This window comes from Protobothrops mucrosquamatus, unplaced genomic scaffold (assembly GCF_001527695.2).
Source record: "Protobothrops mucrosquamatus isolate PMUCROS unplaced genomic scaffold, P.Mucros_1.0 scaffold62, whole genome shotgun sequence".
Lineage (NCBI taxonomy): Eukaryota > Metazoa > Chordata > Lepidosauria > Squamata > Viperidae > Protobothrops > Protobothrops mucrosquamatus.
Window position 1 is genome coordinate 1,061,879 of NW_015386441.1, and position 13,355 is coordinate 1,075,233.

At 36.7% G+C, this 13,355-nt stretch overlaps 1 protein-coding gene across 2 annotated transcripts in view; it reads right to left on the reverse strand.

The window, feature by feature from the left end:
* Positions 1-599: 599 nt before the first annotated feature.
* MGMT (O-6-methylguanine-DNA methyltransferase) overlaps positions 600-13,355 on the reverse strand; it is a 190,532-nt gene continuing 177,776 nt past the window's right edge. The window contains exons 4-5 of one of the 2 annotated variants that reach the window (XM_015812029.1): positions 12,483-12,624; positions 600-1,056 (exon numbers count right to left, since the gene is read on the reverse strand). In XM_015812029.1, coding sequence (XP_015667515.1) covers positions 12,493-12,624 — 132 coding nt within the window. In that variant the 3' untranslated portion in view covers positions 600-1,056; positions 12,483-12,492. Of the gene's footprint in view, positions 1,060-12,482; positions 12,625-13,355 lie in introns of both variants that reach the window. The other variant, XM_015812030.1, reaches the window with a different exon arrangement.

A 13,355-nucleotide genomic window follows, 5' to 3' on the forward strand; every position in this document is an offset into this window, starting at 1 on the left:
GGTATTTCATCATACATTCAAGAAAGTCAAAATGATTGTTTAAAGTTCAGCATATTCTTTTGCATATTGTGTAAAGAGATATTTTTGTTTTATAGGCAATGAAAATAATGGGGTTTTGGATAAGAAACATAGTAAATTGTTCAGTTCACTTTCTTTGAAGGTCAAAATGTGACCTATTTAAAATTTATTTTAGATACAGACCAGGATCCCATTAATCAACTTTCTATCAAACTGGCCAAAACACTCATGCTAGTGACAATTAACTAAATTACTCAAAATGATTCAGCCCATCTGCAACATCATTTATAAGATCAGATGGCCTGCTAAGAAAGACATTTACCATTAAAGACATCCTGAATGCTGAAATCTTTCCCTGTTCAGTTGTGGTTGGTGCATGTAATCTTTATCTATTGGTGCCATTTCATCCAGGCATTTCTTCATTGAGACATTTATAAGTTATCTTGGTTTGATAGTACTACATTATATTTTAATTTGTGTAGTATGATTTATTGCTATTGTATTTGGCTTTAGGATTACTTTAAATGAAAAATATGCTACAGTTTATAAAAAGGGTATCATCAAACCGACTCAAGGAATGTAAGGATGCTTTATTGATGTCAGCAACATTGTCATTAGGAAGTAGCATAATCTCACTTCAGCTTCTCTATTATGGAAATCCATGTGGAGCCACACAAAGGTTACAGTTCACCAGTATCTTCCAAAATAATCACAACATCAATGAAAAAAAAAACCAAAAGGAATAATATTCAATCATGTAATAAGAGTAATGTCATAAGACATTAACATAGGGCTAATTACTCTGAATTATAATTTGGATACACTTCTGTTCCACCCAGTGATATCTTATCAGTCTTCACACACCCACACATTTTGTTTGAAGAGACCTCAGCACATTGTTGGACACATTGGATTTAGGTTTCTTCTTCTTCTTCTTTCTTTTTCTTTTTCAATTATTCCTTCTATAAATCTCCAAATCTTCTTTTTTTCCCCCTCAGTCATGTTTGGCTTCAGTCTTGTTCTCTCTAAGGACCCAATCTGCTAACAGATAAAGTAAGTTTTTAGGACTATGAATTAGAACACTTTGGAGAATAAAAAATATGGAAATATTGTGCTCCTATCTGACAAGCTTATACTAAAGTTAATAATAGGAGTGGCACTTTATTTTTTTTTACTGATAAAATCTGGTAAGTCAGTCAAACAGAAATAAACAGAATTATAGTATTTATATTTCTAACAAACAATATGCTTTTAAACTAAACTTTGAATATACTAGCCATTTGAATCCTTTTTAAAAATGTATCTGGCTATTCACTCTAACTGTATTTTTTCCTATGTATACTTTTACATATTGGTTAACGGCACTGTAAAATTGTAAATTTTTGATGGATTTCAATTTTGATTTGATTTAAAATTCTATTTTCTCTTTAATTCCTAGATTGATACTGATTATTTATTTATTTAAAAATAATAATAATAATAATAATAATAATAATAATAATAATAATAATAATAATAATAATAATAATAATAATAATAAAAAAGTTGGAAGGGACATTGGAGGTCATCAAGTCCAACCCCCTGCTCAGGTAGGTAACCCTATAAAAGTAATAGGAGCAAGATCAATTTATTGATCTATGTATTCTTGATTTCTATAGAAATCAAGAATATTATATATAGGACATTGACATTGTCTCAGAACAAGTTTTTTATTTATTCATTCCATTCATTCATTTTCCGCCTTTATCATTTTATAAACAAGCCAAGGTGATGAATATCTTCCTCCTCTTATTTTATTAAGAGACAATAATTAGAATGTACATGTTATTACAATCCAGTTACTTTCCCATTGCTAAAATCAGTTGTCTTCTGTTCCATTAACATCACAACACTGAGAACAACGAAAAACAATCACTGCATTGTCTCCAACCTTCTGCAAATCCTAGAATAATTTTAAAAACCTCTCACCCTCTCCATGCAAAAAGAGAAATAAAATGATTTGCCTTGACTTTCCCTCGCTCCACATTTTTGTATATTATAGTATGTCCATTTGGCTCTATGCTAAAATAAATGAAATAATAAAATAAAAATCCAAACTGTTCCAGTGAAGTAGAACTGCAAAGCTGCCAAGTCACCTTTCCCCTTGATAGACCTGACTAGGGCAGCTAAATCCTGGAAGTATGAAGTAGTTGTTTCTGCAAATGAGGAAAAATGGATTGCCCTCAAGCCCAACTGAGCTGCAGTTTTTAAAAGAAAAAGCTAGTTTTATTGTGGTTTGAAATTACTGCATCTGAGCCAGAAATAAATGATGATGTGTTATAAGCACACATTTTTTTCTCAGTTGGATAAGTGATTTTTTATAAGATCAACTTCCACCATGTGTACAGCCCCAAATATCTTGTTATCTAAAATAAGATGGAGCTCCCAGGTTTTAGCAACTGGATGTCCTCTAAAGCAGGGCTTTTCAACCTTTTCATCCATTGTACCATTTTTAGGATATGGCAACATCCAAGTACCACCAGTCAACTAGCAAGGTGTCAAAAACTTGATGACCAAAAAAAAAAGAAGGAAAAAAGTGATAAAGGACTACAGGTAGTCCTCGACTTACAACACTTCGCTTAGTGACTGTTCGAAGTTACAATGGCACTGAAAAAAGTGCCCCCCAAGCCACAGCTGAGCAAGACACCTGCCTGCCCGCCCGGCGGCGCTCTTCCTCTTGTCCGAGGTTTCCATTGTTGTGAGCATTTCTGTTGAGGATTGGCAGCGGGGGTGGGGTGGGGGTGTTTGGTTTTTATTCCCCCCATCTGCTGGGTGGTTGCAGCAGGTTTTGGTCACTTCACATGACCCTGGGACACTGTGACCATCATAAATATGAATCAGTTGCCAAGCATCTGAATGTAAATCACAAGACCCTGGAGATGCTGCAACATTTCAGCTGATTGGTGCTTCTTCAGGACTCAGCAGAAGTATCAGAATCAGCGCCGATCTCCAGCTGGATCCTGGCGCTGATCCTGGCGTTTCCACTGAGCCCTGACAGCCCCAAAGAAGCGCCGATCAGCTGGAAAGTGGCACTGATCCTGGCGCTTCCGCTGAGTCCTGACAGCCCTGCAGCTCTAGCCATCTCTCGCTCAGGCTTGTGCGGTGCTGCCACCGGTTCAGCTCATTCCCCTCCCCCGCTACCACTTTTCTAGGATGGTCGCATACCACCTGCCAGGTGCCAATGTACCACAGGTGGTACCCGTACCACTGGTTGAAAAGCCCTGCTCTAAAGCAAGCATGTTTAACTCATGGCATATGGACTGCGTATGGCCTCCAGCACCCAACCTGCAGTGTTCCACCACAGGTTGGAGCAATTATTTTCAGTCTAATCTTTGCACTTGGGATTTGAAAATTAAAGACAAAAGGCACTCATGTAATTACAACTTATTATTATTAGAATCATAGAATCAGAAGGCTGTAAAAGATATTGGAGGTCTTCTTGTCCAAACCCCTTACCCAAAGCAGGAGTCCTTATGCCATCCTGGGCAAATGGTTGTCCAATCTTTTCTTAAAAACCCCCAGTGATGGAACACCCACAATTCCAGGAGGCAAGTTGTTTCATTGATTAATAGTTCTCTTAAGAATTCTTTTTTCCCCCATGTTGAATCTCCTTCTAACACAGGAGTGTCAAACTTGCAACATCATGTGACGTGTCAAGACATATCGCAACTTTTTTTCCATTGCCGGCAATGGGGTGGGCGCAGTTTCGCCATGACGCATCCCGCCTGTGGGCCAGCAGTTTGACACCCCTGCTCTAACATGCTTCCATCCATTGCTTCTTGCCTGCTTTCAGCTGCTATGGAGAACAAATCAACTCCCTTTTCACTATGACAGTCCTTCAAGTATTGGTAGGTGGCTATGTTTATCGTATTTATTATTTAAAGATGCTGACCTATAATACAATGTGAGAATGACTCGGAAGATAGGAGAAGAGATGCTGCCTAGGGAACAATCAGATAAAAGGGGGAGAAGCCCAAAACTGAGTGATGGGTAGTAAAACAAAACTTAAGAGAGGATCCACCTTAGGTTATACAAAGAGATGGCAGGCAATTTGTAATTTCAGACTTGCAAGATTATGTTTTGTTGTTGTTAATTGCGAAGTCGTGTCCGACCCATCGCGACCCCATGGACAACGTTCCTCCAGGTCTTCCTGTCCTCTACCATCTTCTGGAGTCCATTTAAGTTAAAGAGGCCTTAAAGCCAAGTTGTTACCTTGTCATGTTTCCTGTGGTCTACTTGGGAGACTGATATATCCCAAAAAACTCATGGGACATTTCAAGGAAAAAAATACTAAGCCTAAGAAGCCCTATTTTCCCAGAGGTGTGTTCTATCTATACATCTATATGCATGCATGTAATTTATGGAACTTATAAAGCCACGTGAAAAGACAAAGATAAAGGACTTTGGCTCCAGTCCTCTGGTGAAATTATGACATCACGGGCAATGCCCTAATTTAGCCTCAAGCATGTCACAAAGGCAAAGTGCTGGCCCTTGATTGTTTTAATAGCAGGAGTTTTCAAAATTTTTCAGGCAGCAGAACCTGCTAGTTAAAAAGAAAAAAAAATCCTGGCTCCCCTGTTTAAGAAGGAAAGTTCCAATAATGGAAAATTGGCAATAAAATGAAAAAAACACACCAAAACTGTTTATTGTAAGTGCAAGATTAACACATTCAACATAGAAAAAAAAAGTAAAACTTAAATTTCACAATATCTGGGAGGTAAATGCTTTAACCCAGGGGTGTCAAACTGCTGGCCCATGGGCCGGTTGCAACATACGGAAGCTGCGCCAACCCCAGTTCTGGCAATGCAAAAAAAAAATCACGATATGTCACGACACGTCATGTGGTGAGTTTGATACCCGTGCTTTAACCAAAGAAAACATTGTTTAATGATGTGATTCCTGTTCCTTGAGTAAAGTTCAGTATACTGAGTCATTGATGTTACTTGTAAAGCGAGATCATGTTCTACATTTAGCCTATTTCTGTAATAAGTTATGTTGCTGTTGCAGCTTTCAAAAGATATGTTGGTGCAAATAGTATAAGAATTTCATTGCTTGGCTTCTATTTGCATGATCTTCTTTGAAAAACTCCGTTCAGACATTTTACCTGATGGAATGTTGTTTGTAAATAGGAATCAATCAAATGTAATTTTAATTTCTTAAAACTTGTGCCACAAGGAGAAACAACACTAGCACACTGAAATTGTTTTTACTCTTTCTGATTTCTCACTTTTCTGTGCCATATCCAATTGTAGTAGTTTGTAGTCAATGAGCCATAAGAGGAAAAATGTTCACATTGACTAAATGAAAAATATGCCTTGGTTGAGGGGTATATATTTTGGATAAGTGTTGATAGCACACATTATATCTGTTGTGAATGCCTGTCTCAAGTCACTTAAGCATCCATCTTCTTTCTCTCTGCCTGCCTTTGGAAACACGCTTCTCATGTAAGTTAACTCCAGAGGAGTCCCACTGCAAAAAGGATTTGAGGCACAGCGTTACAACTGAGCACTGCAATCCTAATTTTCATTACTAATTCCCACATAATTCAATCAGGCTTACTTCTAAGTAGATAAACACAGGATGCCATCTTGGTAGTTAAGCATACCTCTAGGGGATGTGCACATGCTATTACACTGACATTGAAGAAGAGGGGTCAAACTATTCTCTAAAGCACCAGAGGGCAAGACAAGCAACAATGGTTGGAAACCGATCAAAGAAAGAAGCAACATGGAATTAAGGAGAAACTTCCTAACAGTGAGGACAATTAACCAGTAGAACAGCTTGCCTCCATAAATCGTGGGTACTCCATCACTGGAGATTTTTAAGAGGAGACTGGACAGTCACTTGTCTGAAATGGTATAGGTTCTCCTGCTTGAGCAGGGGGCTGGACTAGAAGACCTCCAAGGTCCCTTCCAGCTCTATTCTATTCTATTGTGGAAAGTGAAGAGCAAGGGATCCAATGAAAACACTTGTGCTGCTGAACAGGTTAAAAATATTGGAGTTTGGGGCAAATAGTGAGCCATGTTTTGTGCGATGACATGTGACAAGGGAACAGTAGCTAGCTGCCTCCTTCTTGGAGGGCTTGCAAATATTGGTGATGTAGCAAGTAAGAGGAAAAAACAATGTCTAGTTGGGAGTGGTATGAAATTTTTCTCTCTTCCCATTTGTTCCACAGAATCTATCCAGGTTCTCACAGAAGCCCAAGATTGGGACAATCCCTCTGTATAGTACCTCTATAGTATAGGACACAATAGTAGAAACATATCTACTATTTTCTTTGCCTGGTGGTCAGAAAGGCACTCATGAAGCCACTATGTTGCTGGTCTCACTGTAATCAACCTTGTTTGAAAGTACTATGGAGGTGACTAGCCTCACCGTGATATGTAACAATGGCAGTGACTGTTGTCAGCTGTTAAAAGTGTATCTCAGTTGTAACAGTTTACATACAGTGAAAAATCAGCATAACTTGGGTTGCTGTTTTTCATTTTTAGAAACAGCATATTGTATATAAACCATGTGCTGTATATGATCAACGGCTGATTTTTATCAAGCACCAATTAAGGAAGCAATTAAATAGCATTAAACAATAATTTAATAAATTATTTAAAGTTAAAAATAATGATAATAATTTACTCAAAAATCTGGGTGAAGATTTTGGGTTTTGTGGGGCCTTCAATGAGATTAAAAAAAACTTTAAAAGCTGGCTAATCAATCATCAATCAAAAGCCCTGTCAGTAATATGGTGCTCTTGTCAATTTTCACCTTACCACCCAGCTACTATTTTGAAGGTTCTTATCCCATTTCCTGCTCTAATATAGATCTTTGTCGGGCTGACTTGAAGGTGATGGAGCCCAGACCTTTTCCATCTGTCTGCATCTGGTGCCAGTTCGTCCAGAAGACTTTGGACTACTGCCCTTCATTACTTAAAGACACTTTGGTACCTGCAGTTTCTCCAGCTCTTGGCCTCCAGCTTTTAACTGCCACCTACTTATAACTTCACACAGACAAAAGGCTGGTCTGGATCAGCATTCAGCACAGGCCTTGTTTTAAATCTTACTGATTGATAAAGCTGATAAAAAATAAAATTGATGTTAACTTCAACCGCTCAAATTCCAACTTTTAAATCAAAAGCCTTCCAAAAGAAAGGAGACTGTGATGTCAGAATAGCATTAGAACCTGCAAAATAGCAGACAAAAGTTAAAACAATTAAGATGTAAGACATATTTGTTCAGGAGAAAAAAGAGGAGGAGAAAGATGAAGGAACAGAAGTTCCTTGCTATCAAGACCAATATGAAGAAGCAGTGGCTTACCTTTAAGGGCTTTTCTTGTGGTATAAACAAGAATAGCAGCCACAATTCTTCAAACAGAGAAATCTTACTTTTCCTATGTGCTGTATTCAACATATTTATTTCTTACATCAATATATGCTATTTGGAACAAAAATAACACAGCCTTCTGACAAGTGTAATCTGTGTATCAATTGGATGGATATGTCCAGCTCATATATTAATAGAAACAATAGAAACTCCTCTCAGTAATATTTTTCCAGGGTTTGAAACTAGTTATAATGAAGTAGAAAAGAAGAAAAGGAAACATAGATTACTATTGCAATAGGTGGAAGAGGAAGGGTGGTTCAAGCTAAAGTAAAATTTCTATTTACTAAAAATATAACAAGAAATGTAGCGAGATAATAATTCAAGGTATTTTACTTTTCTATATGACCCATATGGTGCAATTATTCATGAAATAGCGTATCAGTCTTGTGAATCTCCTATTATGTTAGTTTTTAAGCAATATCTTTTTAATAGATTTTATTTTTTTAAGTAAAGAAGGGAAATGAGGTCCTAAGTTAAATCTTTCACAGAATGTATGTCGAAGGTAAAAAAAAGGAATAGCTATTGAAAATGAAAATACGAATTATATTTGGTACTAATATCACAATAACTTAATATCTATCAAAATATTATTTTAGAAAAGTATTGATCCATTATATTTATTGGAATGCAGTTTTAATTTACTTTTCAGCTTTTACTATACCTATAATTTTATCATACTGACAGTAATAATCTTTTTGCAGTTCTGAATTAATATTCTTCTTAAATAGGAAAATGCAATAATACCAAGCTGATATGAGGAAAGATTTCACATATTGCTTCTATGAATTAGGTATACTCTTTATAAATGAGATTCCTCATCATTTTTCATCGGATTTGACTGTATTTTATATAATAAATAGGAAACAAAAATTCTGATTGGAAGGAAAAAAGTGCTTTTGCAATTCCTCATCTTTAAAATGTTTGTTATTTTTAGACTGCTATTTTCCACCATTACATAGCACAAGATAGTGACCAACTGCTTTTAATGTATGACTTAGAAGTTGCAATGACTGCTATTTTTGAGGATTTTACAAACTCTGAACTGCCAATTTCTTTTATGTTAGGTTTGTACTATAAAATACTGCTATTATCAACTCTCCCCATCCACAATCTTGTATAGCAGGGTAGGCATAAGAAAGCCTTACCAGTGGACCACTTTGTGAGACTGGTGCCTTTATAACATGTTGTAAATTGACTGGATTATACAAAAAAATTTTTTTTTCTCCTTGCATTGGATTTTGTGTCTTACACATTAAATACAAGCTGAATACCGGGAGGGAGGAAATGACCCATTACAAAATTCAGCTTGTTTCATGGTCAAGGGCATCTATTTCATTATAAATGTAGTTCTACCAAAACAAATATTATTTCTGAATCTTTCATTATCTTAGTCTCTGGAAATGGACTAAACCAGCATGTGTTGGTATTAGATGCTGCCGAGCCAGCTGTCGTGCCTGGCTGCACTGTCTCAATGTCAGCAGTTCAAAGCTTGGCTGAATGGGAGGAAACTTGATAGGGCAGGGGAACCCTTTTCCAGGGGGAGGGGAAAAAACCATAGCTTTCTTTCTTATTCCCAGAGGCTTTTAAAAAAATGTTTTGGATTTTTTTTTAAAAAAAGAAACTTTAAATTTACAAGTGTATTTTCATAAATGATGCAGTGCTGGCCTTCTAAGTCGGTTGGGCTGAAGCTGATTTGCAAGCAAATTGCATTTTCCTGTTTGCTTGTTTCTTTCTTGGATTTGTGGTAGGAGTCACATCACACAATGCCTATTTGAACCAAGCTGCTGTTGCTGTGTTCTATGGTGGAAACCTCAGAATATATATCAAGACTTATGACAGGACAGAGAAAAATTCAGAGACAGAAAATGGCTTTTAAATTAGCAAAACAGAGAGGCATGGCTGCTGACCAAATAGTAGCTTTGCATGTTGTCCATTCTACTTCTGAATTAATATAATTAATACCATATAATACAATACAGACTATAAATATAATAAATATGTAATGTAATATATAGTCTAGTATGACATAGCACAACACAATTGTGCATGAGGCGATATGCATTTAGTTCATTCCAAAGCGTTTGAAATACTCAGGTTTTGCAAACTACTCCTCAATTAGGTTGGGCTAAGCGTTTAAGTACGGCAAGCACTAAGTCATGCCAGATTAAAGATATTGCACACTTATTAAGACATCATAGAGAGGCACAAGCACTTTCAGCACATGGAAAGAATGCTAAAAGCACACATGAACAGTAAGTGGATTCTTCCCTTTCTATGAAAAATCCCTAGAGGTTCTACTCTCACTACCCCCTTCATTAGTGGTCATGCCAAGTTGTAGCCTGGCCATCATTAACAATCTCTGAAATCACAGCAAAGAAAACCTGTTCTTCGTCTTACTCAGGAACGGTAGTATTTTTCACAATACATATGTGAGATGAAGATAGTAGGCTTGTAATACTACCAGACAGCTAATTCCTGAGGCAGACAGTCTGAAGCACTGCAAATAAGGCAACTAGGAGATTTCAACTTGGCTGTTCATTTTCAAATTCATTCTTAAACAGCAGGGAAAAAAAAGTAGTGAATGAGTGTCTCCTAAACACATTGTAGAAGACATGAATCTAAATTCTTGTGTGCTACAGTGCCCTCTGTTGGAACACATGCTGACAAAAGGATAAACGGCTTGGCCTACAATAGCAAAACAAATATTGAGATACCAGCTCGTGAAAATGTGTTAGTCAGCCAACAAAATCTTTATCTTCATGCAAATGAATTTTTATCATTCTTTTAAATGCTTCACCTCTAACCCTCACTAATACTTTTTAGTGACTGCTTAACTAAACTTGAGTTATTTCTTTTAAATTTTCCTACTTGTTTTTCTTCTACTGGGCAGCTTTTTTCCACAGAACAACTCTCATCCTCTAAATAGGGCAATGTGTACAAGACACAGAGCCAAGATGATGCACTTAAATTTTTGTAGCTGGATGAGATACTGATTATGTCCAAATGAATTCAGTGGAAAAGAATGAACCTGACTCGGTCTTTTAGTATCAGAAGAAGGAAAAAGAGGTTACGCTACAACTGAGTTCTTCAAATCCTGACACAGAAGGCATTTCAGCCAAGAGAAGTTCTAAATATTCCACAGAATTCCCATTTATAGAACTCCCTTGAGATACCTCAAAGACAAGGCAAACCACGGAGAAATTCAGGGCAAGGTTTTTTGCCTGACAGATAAAACAAGGGTCTGGCTGATAAATTAGGTTTCAAATTATCTGCAATTTGGTTTTCTTCTTCCCCAAACACCAGTATTTATATTTTCTGGTTTCTTATCATACTGTTTAAGGAAAACGTAGGAAACATAGGAGAAAAAAAAAACTTTTAGAAGAAGTATGATCTACTCATTTTTGAGAACAGCAAAGAAATAGTGCAACTGAAAAATTTGCTCCCCCACACCGTTGCCCTTAAAAAAGAATGTTTACAGAAGTTACAGCATCTGTGATTCTCTTTGGCTCACATTCACACATTATGACTCTCCCACACCACCCCCAAGAAAGAATACACTCTCTGTGTACATATTATAAGGTTATATTTTTATCTTGGGCTTTTGGTGACACACACAAACCACTTGAGTCTTGCTTTCATGGTTTACATTGCCACCAGAAACTCTTGATAAAATACAGCCTTCTATTGTACAATAGGGTATAGTTTATTTTCTCAAGATATTATATACAGTATTTTATTTATATACACAGACAATGTGTACATGCATAACGGGTTTTAGTAAAGTAATTCTAACATCTGAATAACAATACATTAATGGAATAACACCACACAATAATTTTTGTTAGCAGCATGCTTTCCCTCAAGAATGTAATAAAAGCATAAAAATCGGTATTTTCATATTATGATTTATGAATCCCATACAGTAGTGAAAATTTTAGCTTCTTGTGGTTTGTAATATTTTACTCTCAGAGTTCTTTTTAAATAACTAGAAATTTTAGCTTCAATATCCTTTGGCTGAGTGTATTTTTTCCTGGTTTAGCTTTATATGTTTACTATAATGTGTACTTTTTGATTCTTTTCATAAGGTACCATATGGTATGACATGTTTCATAAGCTACCATATGGTATGACATGTTTCAACATAGGAAAGTGAATCAAGCAAATGCTGAGCAAAAGACGACAATGAGACAGAAATATACTTCTAAATGACAGCCAAAAGTATCTATTATCTTTAACTAGGTTGCATAATTGTATTAAAACCATGGTGTTAAACTTCTCAACAGAATTTATTTTTCTGCCTACACCAAGCCATGCTTAGAGAGACTAAGTATTTTTATTCGCATCTCCTAAACCATCTAGAAAGAAAAACGGTGAATAGGCAATTCAATAGCCGTTTCCGTTTGAATGGCTCTTCGGGTGTGTTTCATTAATAACTGTTTACGTAAAACATCATTTCAACAGTTCAAACATCAAAGAAAACAGGGAAATCTTGGGCAGCCTGCCTGGCAGAGGCACAAGCTTTTCAATCTGGACAAATACAAATCCAGGCAGGAACAGTGGGAGAGGGAGGTCTCTGTGTGTGTGTTTGTGTGTAAGCTCCTGCCTTTAATTTTGTTCTCCGAATGCACGCAAAGGCAGCAGATTCCCGGTTGTCCCCTCTGCGAGCCAGATGCTTCCTTAGAGGGGCAGTTCCATCGAACATTTGCCATGTCCCTCCCACTCCCTTATCCTTGCTTTAATGGACATTAAAAATAGAACAAAACAGCACCAGAGATGGGAACAAAATACATGCACAACAGGCTCAGTCCGCTGTACTCATTCTGCTGCAAAATGTAAAAACAAGAAAGGGCATACAAGCTGTATCCCCTAGGACACATTCAGCTTTTTTAATATAGTAGTGCCACCACACATTTCGCTTCGGATGTTGTATTATATTTATATGTCACTCAAATATTTACCATTTCCCTGAATTCTACTGTGTGTTTGGAAAGCTTGTTATAAGCAAAGTATCTTTGGTGATGTGCTGGTTTCACTCTGTAACAGCTGTACCTGAACTGCATCAATACGTTAACTTTTCCTTCTGAAGCTTTTCATGTGACAAAAGCCACTCTTTCAGATGACTTCCTCCCGTGTAGTTGCCAGGCTGTCCACTGCTGCAAATCACTCTGTGGCACGGTATTATAATAGGGACCTTTGAAGGAAAATATCAAGACACAGAAAATAAGGCTTCTGTAAAAATCCTTTCTCTCCACCCCTTTTTCTTAGAAATGGCATTCATGTGGTCAACGTTCTTGTCCCTTTCTTAACATCAGCCTTATCCTGCAGAGTTTGCATGTGTATGTTTCTGTATATTTCTCTCTCTCTCTCTCTCTCTCTCTCTCTCTCTCTCTCTCCACGTGTGTGTGTGTGTGTGTGTGTGTGTGTGTGTGTGTGTGTGTGTGTGAGAGAGAGAGAGAGAGAGAGAGAGAGAGAGATATGTCATTCAATGACAGAATGCTTATATATGCATCTATCTATACCTATGACCTGATTATTCTTTGTTCTGGTCTCTGCTTTTGGTCCATTCTCATGTTTAGTTTTCTAAAGATTACAGAATACAAACAGGGAGATTTGCAAAGAAGAAAAATGAACCTTTCTAGTTTTCAGTGTAAAACAATTGAATTGATGTAGGCAAATCATCTAAAAAATAAAATCAAATATAGCAAAAACCAGAAATGACTTCCTAGAATTAATGGATAAAATGTCATCAGATATAAATAAAACTGCATCTCCAAAGTCTTAAAGTAATCAAATGAGGAAATTGCTATTTTTTTTGATAAAAATGTACAACTTATTGCTAAAATTATCTTCCTACTGGAGGAATTGTTCAGTAGCCAATGTAGCTTTCATGTTTAGAAAAGTGATTTGGATCTGAAAAGAAAA